Source organism: Labeo rohita, chromosome 7 (genome assembly GCF_022985175.1).
Source record: "Labeo rohita strain BAU-BD-2019 chromosome 7, IGBB_LRoh.1.0, whole genome shotgun sequence".
Taxonomy (NCBI): Eukaryota; Metazoa; Chordata; class Actinopteri; order Cypriniformes; family Cyprinidae; genus Labeo; species Labeo rohita.
The window spans coordinates 25,951,483-25,971,369 of NC_066875.1; the positions used below are offsets into that span (position 1 = coordinate 25,951,483).

The following is a 19,887-nucleotide window of genomic DNA, read 5'->3' on the forward strand; positions in this document are numbered from 1 at the left end:
TGCTAAAACATTTGTAGAGCCCCCTCAAACGTTATAGGTTAATGTGGGCCCCATCGCTTCTAATTGTTTTCTTTTCAGAGGTAAATCACATTGCATGACTATTCACAAGCCATGTAATATTATTAAACGTATAAATGCTTGGAAATAATATTTAAAGTGGCCCAAAATGCAAAAGGGCACATTTTAATAATTGTCTTTAATTTAATTCTTTCTGTTAATTTATCTAATGTCCTTGGTGTTTAATTTTTATTAAACACCAATTAATTTTTATTGCGTATTCTCAAAGGAAAGAATGGCTACTTTTTATGGCCTTTTGATAAAAAAGAATAAAATTGAAAAAAAGAGAATTAAAAAGGTTCAGGTGGCACAGTTGTGATAGTCTTTTCCACTAGCTAGCTACCAACCTCACACAGAGTCATTATTATTATTAATTATTATTTTATTTCCACATTTCTACAGCACCAATATACCACATGCACACAAGAAATTGCTGAGTCTTGCACATGACATGCAGACTATTTAATTCATTCATTCATTCATTCATTCCACAAATTAAGAATACATTCCCTCGTTTTAATTAAAGTTTCCCCCTTGGTGGGCCCCCAATCAGCCTGGGCCCATATGCACATGCATACCCTGTATACCCAATGAGTCTATCCCGATAACCGCTTAGAGAAACGTAACAATTATCACGTGACATCTGGCCGGTAAAAATTACCAGAGTAACGTCAAACTTTTAATAGCCACAGTATAGAGTTAAAATGTTAAAATATGTGATTTATTATTTAGACCCATCTGCGCTTTTTTTTTTTACAAGTAATTCTATAATAGGCTACTTAAACATGTACAATTAATACACTTCCTAATCTCCTGTGATTTTCAGTCAGTTCATACACTGGGTTGTCCATGCATTGTTTGAAAACATCAGTTTAGCATTCATAGAAAAATAATTTTACCCTGGATAGTTAATTTCTTTACAATTCATAAATTTGAGTTCAATAAACTTGGAAAAATATCATTGCCATTCTGTACAACAAACTTGCATATAACAACACTTAATTATAAGTTAGATCAGTTGGAAGTATTGAGGAATTTACAGATGTTCACGGAAGTGTTGTGTTATTCTGTAAAGTAAAAACACATCCCTGTGACCCGGGAAAGACTTGTCATACACTGTATGTAAAACAATGATGGTCAGACATTAGAAATAATATTCAAATAATGAAAAACTGTCCATATGCAGCCATGTTCCCTTTAAGGATCCTTTATGCACATTTCCATGGATCACTCTGTTGTCCATTGCTGGTTACTGCATCTGTGTCTGTCCTCCAGTGTGACATCTGTCACTCAATCTTTTCAGGTGGAACGACTTGCATGAACAGCTGAAGATGCATGGTGAGTGGCCCTGGAAGAGTTACCAGTTCAAGTTTAGGAATTTAGTGCTGCATATGGGAACAGATGCTTTTTAATTATTAGCCATTTCTTGACCAAATGTTTTTGGTACTAGTGAACATCCACTAAAATAGCATTTTTTTTTAAAGTGATTATTGGGGTTTAAGCTCTTTAAAGGAGAAGTCCACTTCCAGAACAGCAATTTACAGGTAATGTACTCACCGCCTTGTCATCCAAGATGTTCATGTCTTTCTTTCTTCAGTCGTAAATAAATTATGGTTTTTGAAGAAAAAAAATGAGGATTTTTCTTCATATAATGGACTGATATGGCGCCCCCGAGTTTGAACTTCCAAAATGCAGCTTAAATGCGGCTTCAAATGATCCCAAATGCGGTTGTAAACAATCCCAGGGTCTTATCGAGCGAAACGATCGGTTATTTTCATAAAAATAATACAATTTATATACTTTTAAATGTCAGACGCTCATCTTTTCTTGCTCTTCCCAACCTCTGTTTTTTTCCAGTTCATGACAGGGTATGTCAAAAAACTTACATTGCTTTTTTACCTTTTTTGTTAAGGGTGTTTGATCTTTGCATGTTCACTTTGCAAGGACTGGGTCGGAACTTCTGCAGTGATGTAGGATGATTTTGAAATGATTTTTGAAGTTGAGGGAGAAAATACGGTCAGAGTTTTTCGACATACCCTAACTGTCTTGTGCTAGAATACACAGAGTTCAGGGAGAGTAAGACAATAGGAGCGTTTGAGATTAAAAAGTATTTAAATTGTATATTTTTAATGAAAATAACCAATTGTTAAGATAAGACCCTTCTTCCTCAGCTGGGATCATTTACAACTGCATTTGGGATTGTTTGAAGCCGCATTTAAACTGCATTTTGGAAGTTCAAACTCGGGGCACCATATCAGTCATATGTTATCTGTCAGTTATATACAGAAAAATCCTGAAATGTTTTCCTCAAAAAACACAATTTCTTTACGACTGAAGAAAGAAAGACACGAACATCTTGGATGAGAAGGGGGTGAGTACATTATCTGTAAATTGTTGTTCTGGAAGTGGACTTCTCCTTAAAGGGATGAAAAAAGACATTATTTAGCAAGCTTGTAACCACCATTACAACCACCATACATATTTTTGGCAAATCCAGGTAATTTACCATAGAAATGTTATGTTTTTTGATGTTTATGATTGTTATAGCTTCCCAAATAGTATATTTCAACATTTTTTGATAATTATTGACCTAGAGAGTCCAGAGAATTGTACTGCAGTGTTTTTTTTTCCAGATTGAGAAAAAAATAGGCTGATTTCTTTTAAATTTCTCACAGACCTTTGGACCAAGACAATGAACAGCGATTTTCATGTTAATAGGACAAATTGTTGCATAGGTATACCCATATTTTTTCCCCTCTTATAGCGCCACCAAGTGGCCAAGCTGCACGATTTTTTGAATTTGGGGCATGCTTTTTGTTTGGCCAAGAATTCCACCAACATACAGCACTTGAGCCTGTGACTGACAATTTAGGAGTTATGAACAATGTAATACTTTTGATCGCTGTAGCGCCCCTGTCAGGTCGATTGGGGTGAGCCTTGGTGACGTTGCTGAAGGTGTGAGTACAAATTTCAAGTCTCTACGACTTACGGTTTGGTCTGCACAATCATTTTTATGTGAAGATTGCTGCTCCTTGGTTATTTTAACGATTACATTAGCGTTTCAGTGGTACACCCTTAAAACCTTAAAAAAAATTCAGTGATAATTTGACCACTGAACTAGGAAATGTCCCTGGGTTCATTTCATATATCTGGTCACATACTTAAAAGTGATATATTATTTAGGAAAAAAAAAAACAATCATTGAAAATGATTATAAATTTATCAGGGGTCAAAACAAACATAAATTTTGCTCAATGGAATATATCCAAATGTGTATTTTCCAGCTACTTACTCATGATGCGACGAGTCCAGCTGAATTTGTAGTAAATTAAGGGTACATATAAGAGAAGACCACCGACTATGAACAGTGAGCAGTACAGGTACTCCCACTCAGGCTGGTCTATGATCGGAGCAAGAACCAGATAACAGGACACAATCACCACCACAACAGGAATGATTATCGGCACCTGAGAGAAACAAAAAGCAAACAATTTTATGTTGGGTAGCCATTTTACAATAGATTACTATAAACCATGACATAAGTCTTGTTATGTTTGGTTATGGTTTTTTTCAGGGTTGGAGCTAAACTCGCTGGACCAACGTCGCCTATCCTTAAATCCATAAAAGCTGTGCAAGTTTTTTAATTCATTCACAGGTGTCACTCTAACCTTGACAGGTCTCTTAAGCTCCTTCCTAGTGAATCGCATAACAATGAGTGCAAGACACGTGAGTCCGTAGAAAACCCACTGAGCAAAACTGAAGTAATTGATGAGAGTGTTTATGTCTGCTGGCATGATGTAGATGATTGACAGGATGCCCTGCAAATCACATGCAAGAACATATACTTACTCATAAAACTTATATAATGTTAAAATTATTGTCATAATATCAAATATGAAAAAAAGTGTTGAGAACGTAATATTACACAAGACTTACATTAAATATTAGAGCTGGAGAAGGTGTGTAACGTGTCACACTGATGAACGACATGATTCTAACCATGTGGCCCTCCCGTCCTGCTACATATGTCAACCTAACATATACAAGCAGACAGAACAAACAGTGAGCGTCAGGCCCAAAAAAACAACTTTCAGCAAATATCCAGTGTGCAAATTTCTATAAAACAGCTGAGTTTCCTAACCTGCCTGCGGTGAAACAGCTCCCATTAGCTGCACCAAAAGTGGAAAAGACCACAAATAAAGGAACAATCCATGACAATGGGTACAGCACTCTATCACCAAAGGTCTGTGAAGTAACAAATGATTTAGTAAAATACAACATCAAAAAGGATATTAACTGAAAACTTTAAATAAGCTGACATTAAAGATAATTCTCAAAAACCACTGACCAATGAATTTTCCAACTGTTTATGATTTGAATAAGGGCTTGCAAAAAGATATAATGCATATTACAGAACTAAGCATAGCTAAATATATATATATATTCAGTAGAATATAACCTTTTCTAGGTCTGAAAATCACAGAATTCCCCGATATTTTGAGGTTTTCCTTGGTTATGACTAGTGATGTTTGCTTTTGAAACACTGCTTTGTGAAGCGTCAAAACCTTTGTTTTGAACCAGTGATTCTGGGAAAGTGTCAAAATGCCAGTCATGTGATTTCAGTGATGGAGGTTATTATGACTTAACGGTCTCGAAATGTTTTGGAATTTCAATAGTACGTCGCTAGGGGACCATGAAACACTGTCTGTATGGTTTTTACCTGATCTCGGATCAATTTTATACATTTGTAGACATTTTTGATAACATTTGTATAATACAAGAACAAGTAAGAGTTAAATAATTTCCTACAAATAAATAAAATAACACATATTATACAGACATATCATATTTAATGGCATTAGATGATTTGTTAATTATTTAATGTACTACACTTCCAATAAAACATTTGCAATCGGTTTGTAAAAGGGTTTTTTATGAGTTTTCAGTGCATTTACAACATTCTGACCAGCAGGTGTCTCCAGCATGTGGCGTTTCGAGCACTGCAAAAGTGAATACTTTTGCAAAGCAATGGGTTCAACTGATTAAAAGTTTTGATAAGCTTTGTTTCTCACATCACTATGACAGTGACTGCATTCAAAATTGCATACTTTTCTACTACACACACAGTAGGTGAAAAATAGTATATGTAAACAGTAATATGTTCCAAATTCACAATACTCATGACAGAGGTGGCAGAAAATAAACAGATGACTTCCTATTCTTCCTATTCTCATGTTCATGTCTTTCTGTCTTCAGTCGTGAAGAAATTATGGTTTTTGAGGAAAGCATTTCAGGAATTTTTCACCATACTCTACACCAGGGGTGCCCAACCCTGTTCCTGAAGATCGACTTTCCTGCAGAGTTTAGTTTCAACCCTAGTCAAACACACCTATCTGTAATTATCAAGTGCTCATTGAGATCCTAATTAGCTGGTTCAGGTGTGTTTGGAGCCAGGGTTGGAGCTGAACTTTGCAGGAAAGTCGATCTCCAGGACCAGGATTGAGCACCCCTGCTCTACACAGACGATGAACTTAGACGTGATTCGTAGTAGTGATGGGAAGTTCATTTTACCGACTCGGACCTTAAAGTCTCGTTCAGCAAAATGAATGAATCTTTTTTCGAGTCATTTCATACATTTCGTTCTTTTTAGAAAAATATAATTAAAATGTTACGTGTTACTTCCCTAACACATCTACTGCTTACACAAATGTTGATCACACTACAAACAAGACAAAACTACAATGCTATAAGAAACAGAAAAGATTAATTCATTGTTTATCTGGGTCTTTAGTCTATGATTAGCTCACCTCACCTCTTATCTGACAAGTGTTCGGGTTTGAGTCATTTGCTCATCACCTGACAGCCCCATAAGATGAACGAACGACTCAAAAAACCCGAAGACTCGAAACAGGTGAACTAATTCCAGTGCAGAACTTTATAGGATGTTGCACATGCACGACTGAACGAATCACTCCCCGAGACGACTCGTTCTTCCCGAGTCACATTAAAGATTAGTTCAAAATGAACAAATCGTTCAAGAACGACCCATCACTGTGCTACACCAGCTTTTGTGCTTAAAATGTATAAAAAAAATTATTTTTCGAAAAAAAAAAGAGATTGTTTCACTAGATAAGACCCTTCTTCCTTGGCCGGGATTATTTAGAGCCCTTTGAAACTACATTTAAACTACATTTTGGAAGTTCAAAATCGGGGAACCAATGAAGTCCATTATATGGAGAAAAATCCTAAAATGTTTTCCTCAAAAACCATAATTTCTTAATGACTGAAGAAAGAAAGACATGAACATCTTGGATGAAAAGTGGGTGAGTACATTATTTGTTAATTGTTGTTCTGGAATTGGACTTCTCCTTTAATACTGCAAAATACGCTCAATGTTACAGTCACTGTTCCTGCCATCCAGCATAAAAGAGAACATCCCAGTCGAGTGAAGGGATTTGGGGAATTGTTTCCTAATTATTGTGATCCAACATTTGCCTCGCATTTCAGGATGAAAATCCACTTCTTACCTGAGATGTGTTATGATCTATATGACCTTGTTATTTTTATTATGAGTATTAGGCTTATCATTATTGCTTATCACTGTTGTTGTGCTATGATATTGTAATATTTGCCATTATATCAGAGTATAAAAAAGTTTATGAAAGTGTCACTCCACAATACAATAGCAAAATATATAAATGCGTACAGTATTTTTATGTTACATTAATCAGTGTCTAGCACACCTTCCTAAGGAAAGGATATGGACCAGAAAACATCGCAATTACTACAGGATATTTAGACAGACTTAAATAAGTTTCAGATCTATATTTGTGCTCTTATTATTTCAGTTATTTTGCCTTTAATGTAAATACACATGTGCAAACAATATACTTGCTCGTGTGAACTTATTTAGATGTTAATTATATTTACTTGGACCCATTGTGCAAGCTGTCTCTTTAATACCACATGGTTTGTATACGTGTTGCTGCTAATTGGGCTGACATTTTTGACACACCCACTAAACAAGAGAAAACATATCTCAAACCCCGTTGCACACTGTTTCCAGGAAACATGTTGTTCAACCCAGAATCCATAGCAAAACATTGTGCACCGGTTTGAGCTTGAACGTGCCGCTGAATTATGTATTTCTATGGGAACACTATCCACGCCAAGGCCCTCACGTGCTCCTGAACTCGTAATTACAACTTGTAAACTCTGAATGTTCTTAGAGTTACGACTTGGACCAGTGACAGATGTACCAAGTGACCACTGCCAGGTTCATTTTGGCGCTACTTAGGCACTACCTCCGAGTCAGACAACATGTGTTGTCATCTCGGAATTCGCGAAGGCAGCATTACTGATGTGGGTAGGTCACATGATCATGAACATGGCAAATGTAGTGTGTCCGGATTACATTCATACTATACACGTTAATATTATATGGAACATACTTTTTTTTTGCAGTCTCAGAGTTAGGTACTTATTCAAAGGACTGTATGTGATTTGACTCTAATCCACACTCACCACAGCAACAGCAGGAGACTGTAGAAGTTCAGTGGGCGTCATGACACTGAAATATGCAACGTTGACAAATATATAGCACACAGTTACCAGAGGAATCCCAATAATTATTGCCAGGGGAAGGTTTCTGTTAAAAAAAGGGAGATAAACAATACAATAAGACCTAATGGTTAACACTAAAGTGCAGACTGCATTTACATTTAATCGGGTAAACTTTCAAGCTTAAATTTTTAAGTTTCACTCTGACCTGTATGGATTTTTCAGCTCTTCTGTTATGAAGTTGAGCTGATTCCTATGAAAAATACAGAAGCACTTTAAAATGAATTGCCATAGCTGACTTGTACATGCTTCTCTCAGAACAATAAAGCCCTGGATTGAGAATGATCTGGTGAAAGTCCAGGCAACTAAAAAAGATCCTACTGCATTGAAGTTTCGACATGCATTTTTTCCATTTCAGTGCATCTCTCACATGTGCTTAAAATCCTCTCTTATTAGATGTTGCTTTAACAGAGAAATCATTAGATTGTGTGAATGATTCCCAGGGCTGAAAGCACACTAGAATGTTTGTTCTATGAATCTACTAGATTCTAAGAATCAGAACAACTGTATATGTATTAAGAGTTTCAAAAAGCACTGCTCATAGCCTCATATGCCACACGTGCAACATTATATGAGCTCATCAATAATTTACCATCCATCATAAGCCCATAGTCCGTTGTAAAATGCAAGGCCAATTGCTCCAAAGGATGTTGTTGCACCTGCAAATGGGTCTCTAAGATTCTGCGTATTGCCTAAAAAACAATTATACCAATAAAAAGACACATTTTATTGATCTTTCACTGAACATTTACAGAGGCTACCTTATCTAAACATACATAAATAATCTCTGGCCATAGTCTATGATGAGTCATCTTTCACAACACAATAAAAAATAATTTCTTTATCTGTATCAAAATGTATTTGATCTCAGTCCCTTGAATAATAAAACACTAATGTTCTTTGCAATGTCATTATAGTCAGATGTCAATAAAAATTAATCGCACACAAGCTAGGAGTCACAAAGACAGATAAGATATCAGATCAGTCAGATATCAGATGGGGTAAAAGCAGGTCTGATTGTTTTCAGGGAATGGAGAGGTACCTTGAGCCAGCAGAACGATGCCTGAAACTATGATGACGACAATAATCAAGAGTTTGGCTGCTGTGAAGAAGTTCTGCACTCTGTAGGCCAGTTTCACACTCAGACAGTTGATGAGCGTAATTATCACTGATGGAGACAACAGAAAACCGTCAAGTCCAGTACAACGTCATCTGAATATAAAAAAACAACCTAGACCTATACATACAGATACAAGCTGCTGCCAGGCACTTGGTGACCACTTGAGGAGGGGTGCATCCTGGGTAAAATGGCGTGGAGGCGTATTCGGCACAACTCAGGGCGATGATGGCAAATGACGAAGGCTTTAACACAATGATTGTGGTCCAGGAATATAGGTATGCCAACACTGGCCCAAAACCATCCATCAGGTATGGATACTCTCCACCAGACTTCGGGATCATTGTGCCTAGTTCAGCATAGCAGAGGGCCCCTGCACACACACACATACACACGCGCACACGCAAACCTCTTAGTTTCTCAGCGTTCAAACTGAGGTCAATGAGTCCATTACCGAAGGTCTTCTGCAGGCAGAGTCAGTATTAAACTAAAGAGGATTTCTGTGTCTTGTGAATTTTCCCGAACATTATGTGACTTAAAAAGACTGACTGAGGGTTTCTGAGTGAGTGAACATATCTGATTAACCCCCTTGACTTTGCCCAACTATAATCTCAGCAGAAAGTGCAGGATAAATAAAGATTTAGATATTTGTAACATACAAGGCAGTAAAACATCAGCTGCATTGGATGGAGCAAAAAAGGTGCAGTGCACTGCCATGTTGTTCCTTTCTTTCTTATGCTAAACATATAAGAACATATTTTGAAGAATCCTGGTAATATTCTTTTCCATACTATGGAAGTCAGTGGGGACCAACAACTGCTTGGTTCAACAAAATTCTTCAAAATATCTTCTTTTTTTGGAATGACATGAGGGTAAGTAAATGAGGACAAAATTTAATTTTTTTGGGTGAACTATTACTTGAATGCATATGGCATAATGAACTAACAATCTTGGTTAATGCTAATGTTTAAAATTACTACTTAAAATTGTCATTATTTTAGTATGTATTTATGTATCATGAACAAAAATTAAGTAACATTGCACAACAGCACATTTGATTATTAACCTAAAAAGATGCTGTAAAATGCTGCATTAACTATTGTGAACCTTATCGTAAGGTGTTAGCAATAAATCATAGCACCGATTATTAAAGCAACCTTTGGACATAAATGACTATATTAGAAAAACACTGCATTGCTCTGAGAAACAGTGAATCTTATTGTTACGTCATATGAAAAAATTATCAAACAGCCACAACATGAGGTGACAAGGTAACAATGCTTAATCTCACCCACTTATCTTGGTTATGAGGGTTTATCAGGCTTATCAAGGCTTTTGTGTAGCCTTATAGATAATGTGTCTTTTATGCGTATACTGACCCATCGTAGCAAGCACTCCACACGCCGCCCACACACACAGACAAGGACCCACTGCTCCAGTCCCCTCCAGAACCGCTTTGGGAGAAATGAAGATGCCTGAGCCGATCATTGTTCCCACTATCAGACAGATGCCGCTCACGAGACCCACCTGAGACATTCAGAACCTCTTAGTTAAAGGGTATTGGTTTCACTGAATATGTATAGTTATTGAGTTATTGTGATATTAAAATTAGGAATGCATGATATATCGACACCACATAAGTTTTTATTTTTTCGACATTTGTTGGGTATATAATTTTTACACTCATTTAATCTATTTTGTACATTCAGGTTAGCTTTGCCATTAAAGTTAATCTTTAAAAACAGTAGTAAGTTAATAATTTAATGTAGGATAATTTTCAAGGCTAATAGGCTAATAATCTTACACACACACACACACAAAAGTATTGAGGTTTGCGCTAGTCTAATGAGGTCCTCCAGTGTCTATCCTGTTGTGGTTGTTAACATATGACAAAGGTTGACAAAGGTTAACATATCATCCATAAAGGTGGTCTTTCTCTGCACCTTATACCATCAATCTTTCCAATCATGATGTCCTTTTTCAGTTATAATACATTGAGTTATAATGATGTTATGTGTAAATTCATTCGTAGCATTTAAAATGACTGAGTTTAGTTTTTAGTGTTTATTTTAAATAGAACCAAATGCTGACTTCAACTTGTTGGGTCATTTTATTGGGTTGTTTTTAATAGTTTTTACCTAAGTACTGGGTAGTTTTTCTGTAATTAAGTTGCTGGGTCATTTTTAATGGTGGGTTCTTTTTTTTTTACCCAACCGCTGAGTTAAGCCTGTCTCTGATGAAACAATCCAGCTGCTGAGTTACAGTCAGTCAGAGCGTGGGCTTTTTGAGTCCTCTACATGATAAACTGGTTCTTAGCGCCGCCGATTTGCACTTCTTCAGCGAAATAAAGGTTTGTATACATTTTATGTCATTTATAAAGTCTTTACTGTGCTGTAAATTGTATTATTTTACACAACGCAACATAAGGACGTTATGTCAGTCAGCTGCATCAGTAGCGGTTGTTTCGCAAGATGGAAACACCTTTTGCCTTGCATAAAATAAATGGATTTTATTCGTTATGTTTAATATTAAAAAATGTTCTCTAATGTCAGTACTGTTTGTTTATGGGCAGGTTTTGGATTCAGACATGGCATCTTTCAGCTATGAGTGAAGTTCGCAGTTAACCCGGCAAACAGCAGCTCTTCACCGGCTCAGATTTCAGCAACACACCGGCATGAGAATTAGCACTATTTCGGTAAAAAGCTATTACAGAGAACGGTTGAAAGCACTAAAATTAAAATGCTACTTTTGAATGTTGAATGCATTTTTTTAATGTCTAAAATGCTTGAGTTTAAATGTATGTAATATTGTAAACTATGCTGTGTTCACCCAAATAAATACAGTTTGTCTTGTATTTTGTCCATGTGTTCTTGCTTAATAATAAATGTTCATCTTTTGATTATTGCTATTGCTATTCATTCTGTGTGTGTTTTTATAAGTTAAAAAATGAACAATAGTTGACTTAAATAAAATAAGCATGTTTGGTAAAAACATTTAAACCAGCCAGCTGGGTCAAAATAACCCAGCATGTGTTCTGTCCAATATTTACCCAGAGCTGGGTTGCCAAATAACCCAAATTGGGTCGTTTTTAACCCAGCATTTTTTAGAGTGTACTTTCAATGATCTCAATCCACTTTCATCATAGGGAGAATAACGCTTGTAGTTTGGTCTATTCCCCTAGCCTGTTTTGTCTGAATATAAGCTATTTGTATTACTATGACCTTCCGTGCCCTTATGCATGCAGATTTGCATATAAATAGTCAAACTTGTCAGTAGTGGGAGTCACAAAAGAATATACAGACAGACGGGTTTAGGAAAGGAAGGGATTACACAGCAATAATTGCGACAGGCACTGCCAGGTTAACCCACAGTTAAACCCTTCACACACTTACACACCCATTTGAATGTAAACTAGTGATCATAAAACATTCTTCACATTCTTATGTGTGCTCATAATGAGTATGATTCTCTTTTTCTCATACTAACATTCTTCTGCAGAGCTGCTGCTTTTGGCTGATCTTGCTTTTTGTCGTCCAAAGCCCCCGAAACGCTCCCATTGTGAGGGCTCGGCTTTTTCAGATCTTCATCCATCGTTCACAGGATCAACGGTCCAGTTTTAATTTTGTGCAGTCAGACTGAAAAAATACAGACAAAAATACAGTATACTTTTTCTTATAAATGTAATAACACAAATTATGATCAATTGGGGAAAAAAAAACAACCAAGCTTCAACCTAAACTAAAAGACTAACACTTTTATTCTTTGTGTCTGTTGTTTTGATCTCTTGTGCTTGTGTAGCTCATCATTTCAGATTGCTTCAAGCAACCTAAAGGCCAAGTGAAAGGTTAAAGACATTATAGTGTTTTAAGTGTTGCTAATGTAGGTGACTGTGTGTCAGGATGTTATGGGCTCTCTGACAGATCTGTTTATTCATACACAATAACATCTGCTTCACATGCACTTCAAGTCAGATCAATTTGTCTCCCAGCAACTGCACCACAATAGTGGATAATAGGTTACAGATTACAAGTTACCCTATTTAAAATGTAGTGTAATGATTTGAATTACTTTTTTGGTAACACTTTACTTGAAGAAGTGTGCATAAGACTGACATGACACCTTCAAAATCAAGGTTTTATGCATGTTTATGACAACTGTCATTAAGTGTCATTCGCTCATTTATGTCATTTTTAATGCAAAGATGACATTGTTTGTGATGCCTTCGTTATGACAACTTGACATAAACCAATACATCATAACCTGTTGGTGTCAATGTCATGTCAACTTAACATTACCAGGACATCATAACCTTTCATAAACCTGTCATAAACATGACGTAGCAGATTCATTATCAAACTTAAACTACTTAGCTTTATGGGTTAACATTACATTAAAATGTCATTTGGTTGGTTTTGACAGTCATGGGGCCATTATAATTGTGTCGTGAATTTGTTTTTTCTGACCAGTTTTTTTCAGTGGTACAAATTGAATTTATCCTTAAAAAAAGGATAATACTCTGTCAAATAATTTTATACCAGCATCATGAATATTTTTCAATTCATGTGTTTTTTCCTCCAACAGAAGGTCAGGTAATAGACCATTTCAAATGTTGTAAAAAGATTAACTGGTGTTATAGAAGTAAATTCAATCATCCAATAATAATAATAATAAATACAATTTTTAAAATTGTATTTTATTGCATTTGGAGAGCGATTCACCCAAAATTAAAATGAAAACAGTACAATGGTGGGTTAAGTCATGCAGAGTTTGGTCCATATCACTGCAAAAACAGTTAAGTACAGCATCCCACACATTTATATTTTCTTGACATGCTTGTTTACATCATGGAAAAGTCTTCCCAAAACACCACCATAATGGCGTACACCTAACCAGTGGTGCCACTCTATCATTGTGAGAAAAACAATTTCCTCTATGACACCATATGTGACCTTGGACCACAAAACCAATCATAAAGGTCAATTTTTTGAAATTGACACTTATACATCATCTGAAAGCTGAATAAATAAGCTTTCCATTGATATATGGTTTGTTAGATACAACTATTTGAAAATCTGAGGGTGTAAAAAAATCAAAGTATTGAGAAAATGGCCTTGAAAGTTGTCCAAATGAAGTTCTTAGCAATGCATATCACTAATCAAAAATAAGTTTTTTTATATATATTTACACTAGGAAATTTACAAAATATCTTCATGGAACATGATCTTTACTTAATATCCTAATGACTTTTGGCATAAAAGAAAAAAAACGATTATTTTGACCCATACAATGCATTGTTGGCTATTGTTAAAATATACCCGTGCCACTTAAGACTGGTTTTGTGGTCCAGGGTCACTTATTTTCAGCTTGTAATTCTGCCATGCACACTCAATATGCTGAGTATGAGCAACAGTCCCTGGATCAACAAAGTGTCTTTTATGGCAGACAGAATACTGACGATATCTGTACTGGGTAAGCTGTCTCTAGGCACGCCATTCATCTGTAAGGACTGTGCTGTATTTTATTTTTTTTTATTTTCAATCACTGGAATCCAGTTCTCTTGGACAGTTATTAGACTGATCCTTCTTATCTGGCTTGATAACAAATAATTGCCCAACAGGTGCACATGCATTTTTATTTCTTACATATTTTCCATTATTTAATTTCCTTACAACAAACTATTAGTTCACTTTCATATTTTTCTGTATATATGTTGTCATATAGTACAACATATATAGCATATAACATATATAGCTGTCGTATAGTACAACATTGTCTTGGTAATGTCAAGTTGTCATGATATTACTGGTTTATGATGTATTGGTTTATGTCAAGTTGTCATAACAAAGGCATCTCAAACAATATAATCTTTGCATTAAAAATGACATAACTGAGCGATTAACATTTAATGACAGTTGTCATAAACATGCATAAAACCTCCTTCATATTCATGACGTGTCATGTCAGTCTTATGCACACCACTTCAAGTAAAGTGTTACCAATTTTTTTTTCTAAACTGTTAATCATATTCAAACAGGCAGGTTTAACCTTACAGTAATTCTCTATCACTTGAATGAAGATTATAACAAAGCACAAAATCAGACTTCAACACCTCTTTTTACCGTGAGATCGTTCTGAGGTTAAATACTGATTTAAAATCATAACCAGATATAGTTTAATAGCTTTGATACTGTTTTTGAAATCAAATCTGCATAGCTATGACAGGAAACAGGCATCTAACAATCCTTGGGAAAAAAGAGTTAATTTTAAAAATAAAGCATGTACACAAACCCCAAAAAATAAGAAATAAAACAGTTATCAAATAAGCATATGTCAATGCAATTTTGGAAAGAAATCAATCAAATCTTTATGTGTGTGAAAATATTCAGATGTAATTGTTTGTTAACATTTGTAATTGTTAACATTTTCATAAGTAACTATTAATTAATTACATTTTTCTCAGCAACTGTAACAGATTACAGTTACATTTATTTTGTAACTAATTTCCATAAAATGGACTGCAAAAAATCTGCAGGAATTTATGGAAAGTGAATACAAAAACACATAAATAATACAGAATATTAAAATTCTCCTCTAAGTCAGTAGAAGAGTTCACATACACTCTTAAAAATAAAGGTGCTTTAAAAGGTTCTTCGCAGCGATGCCATAGAAGAACCATTTTTGGTTCCACAAAAAAAAAAAACCATTCAGTCAAAGGTTCTTTAAAGAACCATCTCTTTCTTACCTTGTTATAATCTGAAGAACCTTCTTCCTCCACAAAGGTTCTTCAAATGTTAAAGGTCCTTTATGGAACCGTTTAGACAAAAAAGGTTCTTCTACGGCACCGTGAGGCACCTTTATTTTTAAGAGTGTACATGTTTTAGTTAAACGATTAAACTTTTTTTTAAAACCCATTTGTTTGTGCATTACACTGCGCTAATAATGTTATCTGAAGACTTTTAAAATCTCAAAGAATCTTCTCTCGTTCTATACAGATAAGAAATTACTGTATCTCTTTTACAACTAACACACTGAGGCTGATGTCCATAAACAGCTACTGATGCTAAACCTACTGAAAATAAATAGCATGAATACATTAAATAGAATTTGTCTGTTGATTTGGAGACAGATACATCAACGCAACCGTCATCTGGATAGTCCATTATGTAGACATATAAATACTGTCACTTAAGGATTTACGGTATAAACAAACACACATCAGTACGTTAGTTAAAATGGCTGTTTCCTTTTCTGCCAATGTTTATCATGCTTGTAAAAAATATTTTCTTTTACTACTGACAAAAATATCACATTAATAACGTCACTACAATATTTTAACAAAAATTCGGTACTGAATGTTTTTCTGAGAGCACTTTTTTCATGTGCAGTCAGCAAGATAAACTAAAGGTTAACTCTTAAAGCTTACTTTTAGTCCACCAATTCCGCCATCACATCACAATCATGTTTGAGGCATGAGGCAAAAGACAAACCTGCAATGCAATCAGTTTTTCCAGCAGATATCCCAAGTTTTGATCCATTTCCAAATTCATGTGTTTAATAACCAACAAGAGTGGGTGGGACTTTCAATGTTCAGTCATTCTCCTGGCTGACTGTGTTTGAAGCAAACACGTGATAAGAAGGAGGAGAGGGACCAGGATTGGCTAGAGGTGAGCAGGCTCTGACCAGCACAATACTCCTTTGAAAGAGACACTTGATATGGTTTGCTTGGAAAAAGGGGGTGATAATATAAAACCAAGGACAGAACAGAACAGAACCATCTCAGATCAAAGCACTACCAATACAACTCAATACAAGCCTTTCCTCAAATACACAGAAGCCTGTAAATAATTAAAGCAGTGCAAGCTCCACGATCTCCTATATAAATACCATATACATTATACAGTCAAGAGCTTCTCTGAGTGATGTACTCGTCTCTCCTTTTCATTTGTCGAGTTCAAAAGCTGGCCAATGAGCATGGTTAACTTTGAAGTCAGTACACAGTGTATCTCTACACAGAGTTTCAAAGAAAACCAGGCATCAAATAGCTTGCTGCTGAATTATTATTATATATAAAAAAAATACTTGGAATGAAAAAAGTACTTTCTTATCTCACTTTTGCTGGCAATTTACAGCATTTATTAATCTAGCTTAATGATAATAAATCATTTATTTAGAGATAAACATTATTGTAGGTTAATAAAAACTGAAGGTTTTCCATATACACTAATAACATCACAGCACTAACTTGCTGTTACTATGTAACTACACTGTAAAAAATAAAAAACACAATTTGTTGAGTCAGCTTAAAATCATTTGCTACCCTGCTGCTTTAAAATTTTAAGTTCAGTCAACTAAAATAAGTTTATTCAACTTGAAATGTTAAGTTGTAGTAAGTAACAACTTAGATATTTGTGTTTGGTAAACTTAACAGATGGGTAAGTAACCCAGCTGCCTTAAAATTTGAAGTTGATTCAACTCAAATATCTAAGTTGTCACTTAGTATAATTTAACATTTCAAGCTGAATAAACTTTTTTTGAGTTGACTGAACTTAAAATTTTAAGGCAGCCAGGTTACAAATTATTTTAAGTTGACTCAACAAATTGTTTTTTACAGTGTAAAAAACAATTTCAACAATCTCCACATACTGCAAATTATACAAACACTAAATGATACACACCAGCGAAACCCAACAAAAACTATGATTGACAAGACAGTTTTCTTAGTGAGCTTGTCTTATATTGTTATTAACATATCACATTATCACTCACTACTCCCTGTACACTTCCAAAGGTTCAGAGATGTTCCTTTCTCACTCAAAACTCCTTTAAATATCCAAATGCAATTTCCCTTTATATAGCTGTCATTTGGCTTTATGGGACTGAGACAAACATCTTCAGAATGTTAAACATGAATTAACCTTGAAATAAATCTGCGTAAACAGAGGTTTATAATAGATGTTAAGCAAAGTGAGATTGTCACAGCTGACAGACACTTTGATCTACTTTGTCCAGAAAGCACCATTATTTTCTTACTTCCATTCAGTTTTCATAATATTTATTCACAGAAGGAACTTTCAAGGACATGCAAACCAGTGGAAACTACATACTACTCTTCACATGATTCCTTACCTGTATATGGGCTTCTCTTCGCATGCCAAACTCAGATTTGAATCTCCAGGCAATAACAGCAGAGATAACAAACACACATTCCTGTTGGCATCTGAGCAGGTAACAATTAACCCGACACCATTACAGATGACTGGCCGTACGTTTCCCTCCTTCACGTGCAACACTGAAACACAGAGAGATTTCTCAGAGGGACTTCATGTTAACATAACTCATTCTCATAACTCATTCATATCTACTATACCAAAAAATTTCATTAATTTTAATTAGTTTAATATGAGCTATATGAGTATCTGACCTACATAAAAGCATTTGGTTTTTAAAAGCACGTGCTCCACAAATGATTACTGTCCTCATGAAATGACCCATGCCCATGTTTTATTGTTTTATTTTGTTTCTGAGATGGAGTGGCTTGATTACCTGTCAATTAAAGTTAAAGATGCTAGAAAGATTTGACTAAGTTCAGTGGTTGATAGTGTGTTATCTTGAAGCCTGTAATTGTGGCTCAGTATAAGAGAAAATGAAATGCAGGAGTCCATTTGAATTACAGATGATGGGTTTTACTTCAGAAATTATCTGAATCCACCATCACTGTCATTAAATGATTAGAACCACATTATATGAAAGAAAATCCCTTGTACATATTTATTATAGCTGTACCGTAATACATTTCAACAGGAAATCTAAATCGGTCTATTTATTTTGCTAATGCACATCGCTGGTCTTGTGGACAATTAATTGGAAAAGATATTTTTCGCAATCTTTTATCAAAATCATTTCAGTTTTCAAACCTGTTTTCTGCTTTGTCATTATGAGTGTGTGACACCTGCAAGCAATATGAATGCTCTTGAGCTAATTTTCTACTGTCCCAGATAGGGGTATGAATATTTATGCAACGGAATTATTCAATTTTTTTATTTTTAATAAATTTACAAAGACGTTAAAAACCTGTTTTTTGCTTCGCCATTATGGTATATGGAGTGTAAATAAAAATGAGTGGGAAAGAAAGTAATTTAAAGCAGTTTAACATAAGGCAGCAACATAAAATGCGAAAAAATTTTTGCAAGGCACTGTATGCTACAGTCTGCATCCAGGAAACCACTCTGGGCGGGACAGCGACTAGCAATGAACCAAGAGTGCAACTCTACGCATTGCACACCTTGGCCACGTGGAAAATTCGTGCAATGCTGTTAGTTCACACCAGGGAAACACTTGGAATAAGGACTAGGGGTGTGTCCTGTGAGGTTGTGGTGGGTGGGACATAGCGTGCATCCCAGTTAGGGGATAAAAAAAGACAAAATATCTTTGGGATTACATCTTTTGACAGCTTTTGGAAGACTGCTTTAGGAGCACAAATGCCACTAAAAAGAAAAGCATGCATAAAGAGTAGACTCTATTCACTAGAGCACAACAATAGTGTGATTGAGAGTTTGAAATGTACCCAGATGACCTTACATTGTGATGTTAACTAGAACATCTCACAGGGCAGACACTAAACTTTAACACGCTTTTCCTCTGTCAGCAGTTTTAACTGTTCGGCAAGAGCTGTAAAGCCTCAAGAGTTTGAGTATATATGAAATCCGTTTATGCCACATGATGTTTATGTGATTTATCTAGATGCCCTGACACAAAATCCATGTGACATTTATTTGAAAGTATCCTTTGTTGATTTAAAAACAATGTCCAGCAGATGGCAGCACTACTTTTCATATTGTATCTTTTAGTAGTTGTATCAGCTCCACCGATGAAGCAGACCAGTGTCAATACTGACTAGATTCAATTCTGTCATTCTAATGTGCATCATTTTAGTTCCTCATTTTGGAGTAAATGTAAATGAGGAATTCCAGGGAGGCAAATGAAAAGCCTTAGGAATTAGTATTGAAACATGTCTTTCTATTCTTAAAACTGATGACTAATGGCCCTCTACCAAAGTAAAAGGGTGAGTAATATGAACCAATTAACAGAATAGG

The 19,887-nt window shown here is 35.4% G+C and overlaps 1 protein-coding gene across 3 annotated transcripts; it reads right to left on the reverse strand.

The window, feature by feature from the left end:
* Nucleotides 1–777: 777 nt before the first annotated feature.
* On the reverse strand, nucleotides 778–18,083 carry slc7a9 (solute carrier family 7 member 9). 3 transcript variants are annotated; one of them, XM_051116181.1, is made up of 13 exons: nucleotides 17,921–18,083; nucleotides 12,281–12,429; nucleotides 10,174–10,321; nucleotides 8,925–9,167; nucleotides 8,720–8,845; nucleotides 8,270–8,369; nucleotides 7,826–7,870; nucleotides 7,582–7,705; nucleotides 4,199–4,302; nucleotides 3,994–4,090; nucleotides 3,726–3,875; nucleotides 3,350–3,524; nucleotides 778–1,405 (listed from the first exon to the last, which is right to left on the reverse strand). In XM_051116181.1, the coding sequence occupies exons 2-13, from the start codon at nucleotides 12,383–12,385 to the stop codon at nucleotides 1,344–1,346; spliced, it is 1,479 nt and encodes a 492-aa protein (XP_050972138.1). In that variant the 5' UTR covers nucleotides 12,386–12,429; nucleotides 17,921–18,083; the 3' UTR covers nucleotides 778–1,343. The 3 variants fall into 3 exon arrangements, with proteins under 3 accessions (XP_050972138.1, XP_050972136.1, XP_050972137.1); XM_051116179.1 differs by lacking the exon at nucleotides 17,921–18,083 and adding an exon at nucleotides 16,282–16,423; XM_051116180.1 differs by lacking the exon at nucleotides 17,921–18,083 and adding an exon at nucleotides 16,218–16,329.
* Between the last annotated feature and the right edge of the window lie 1,804 nt (nucleotides 18,084–19,887).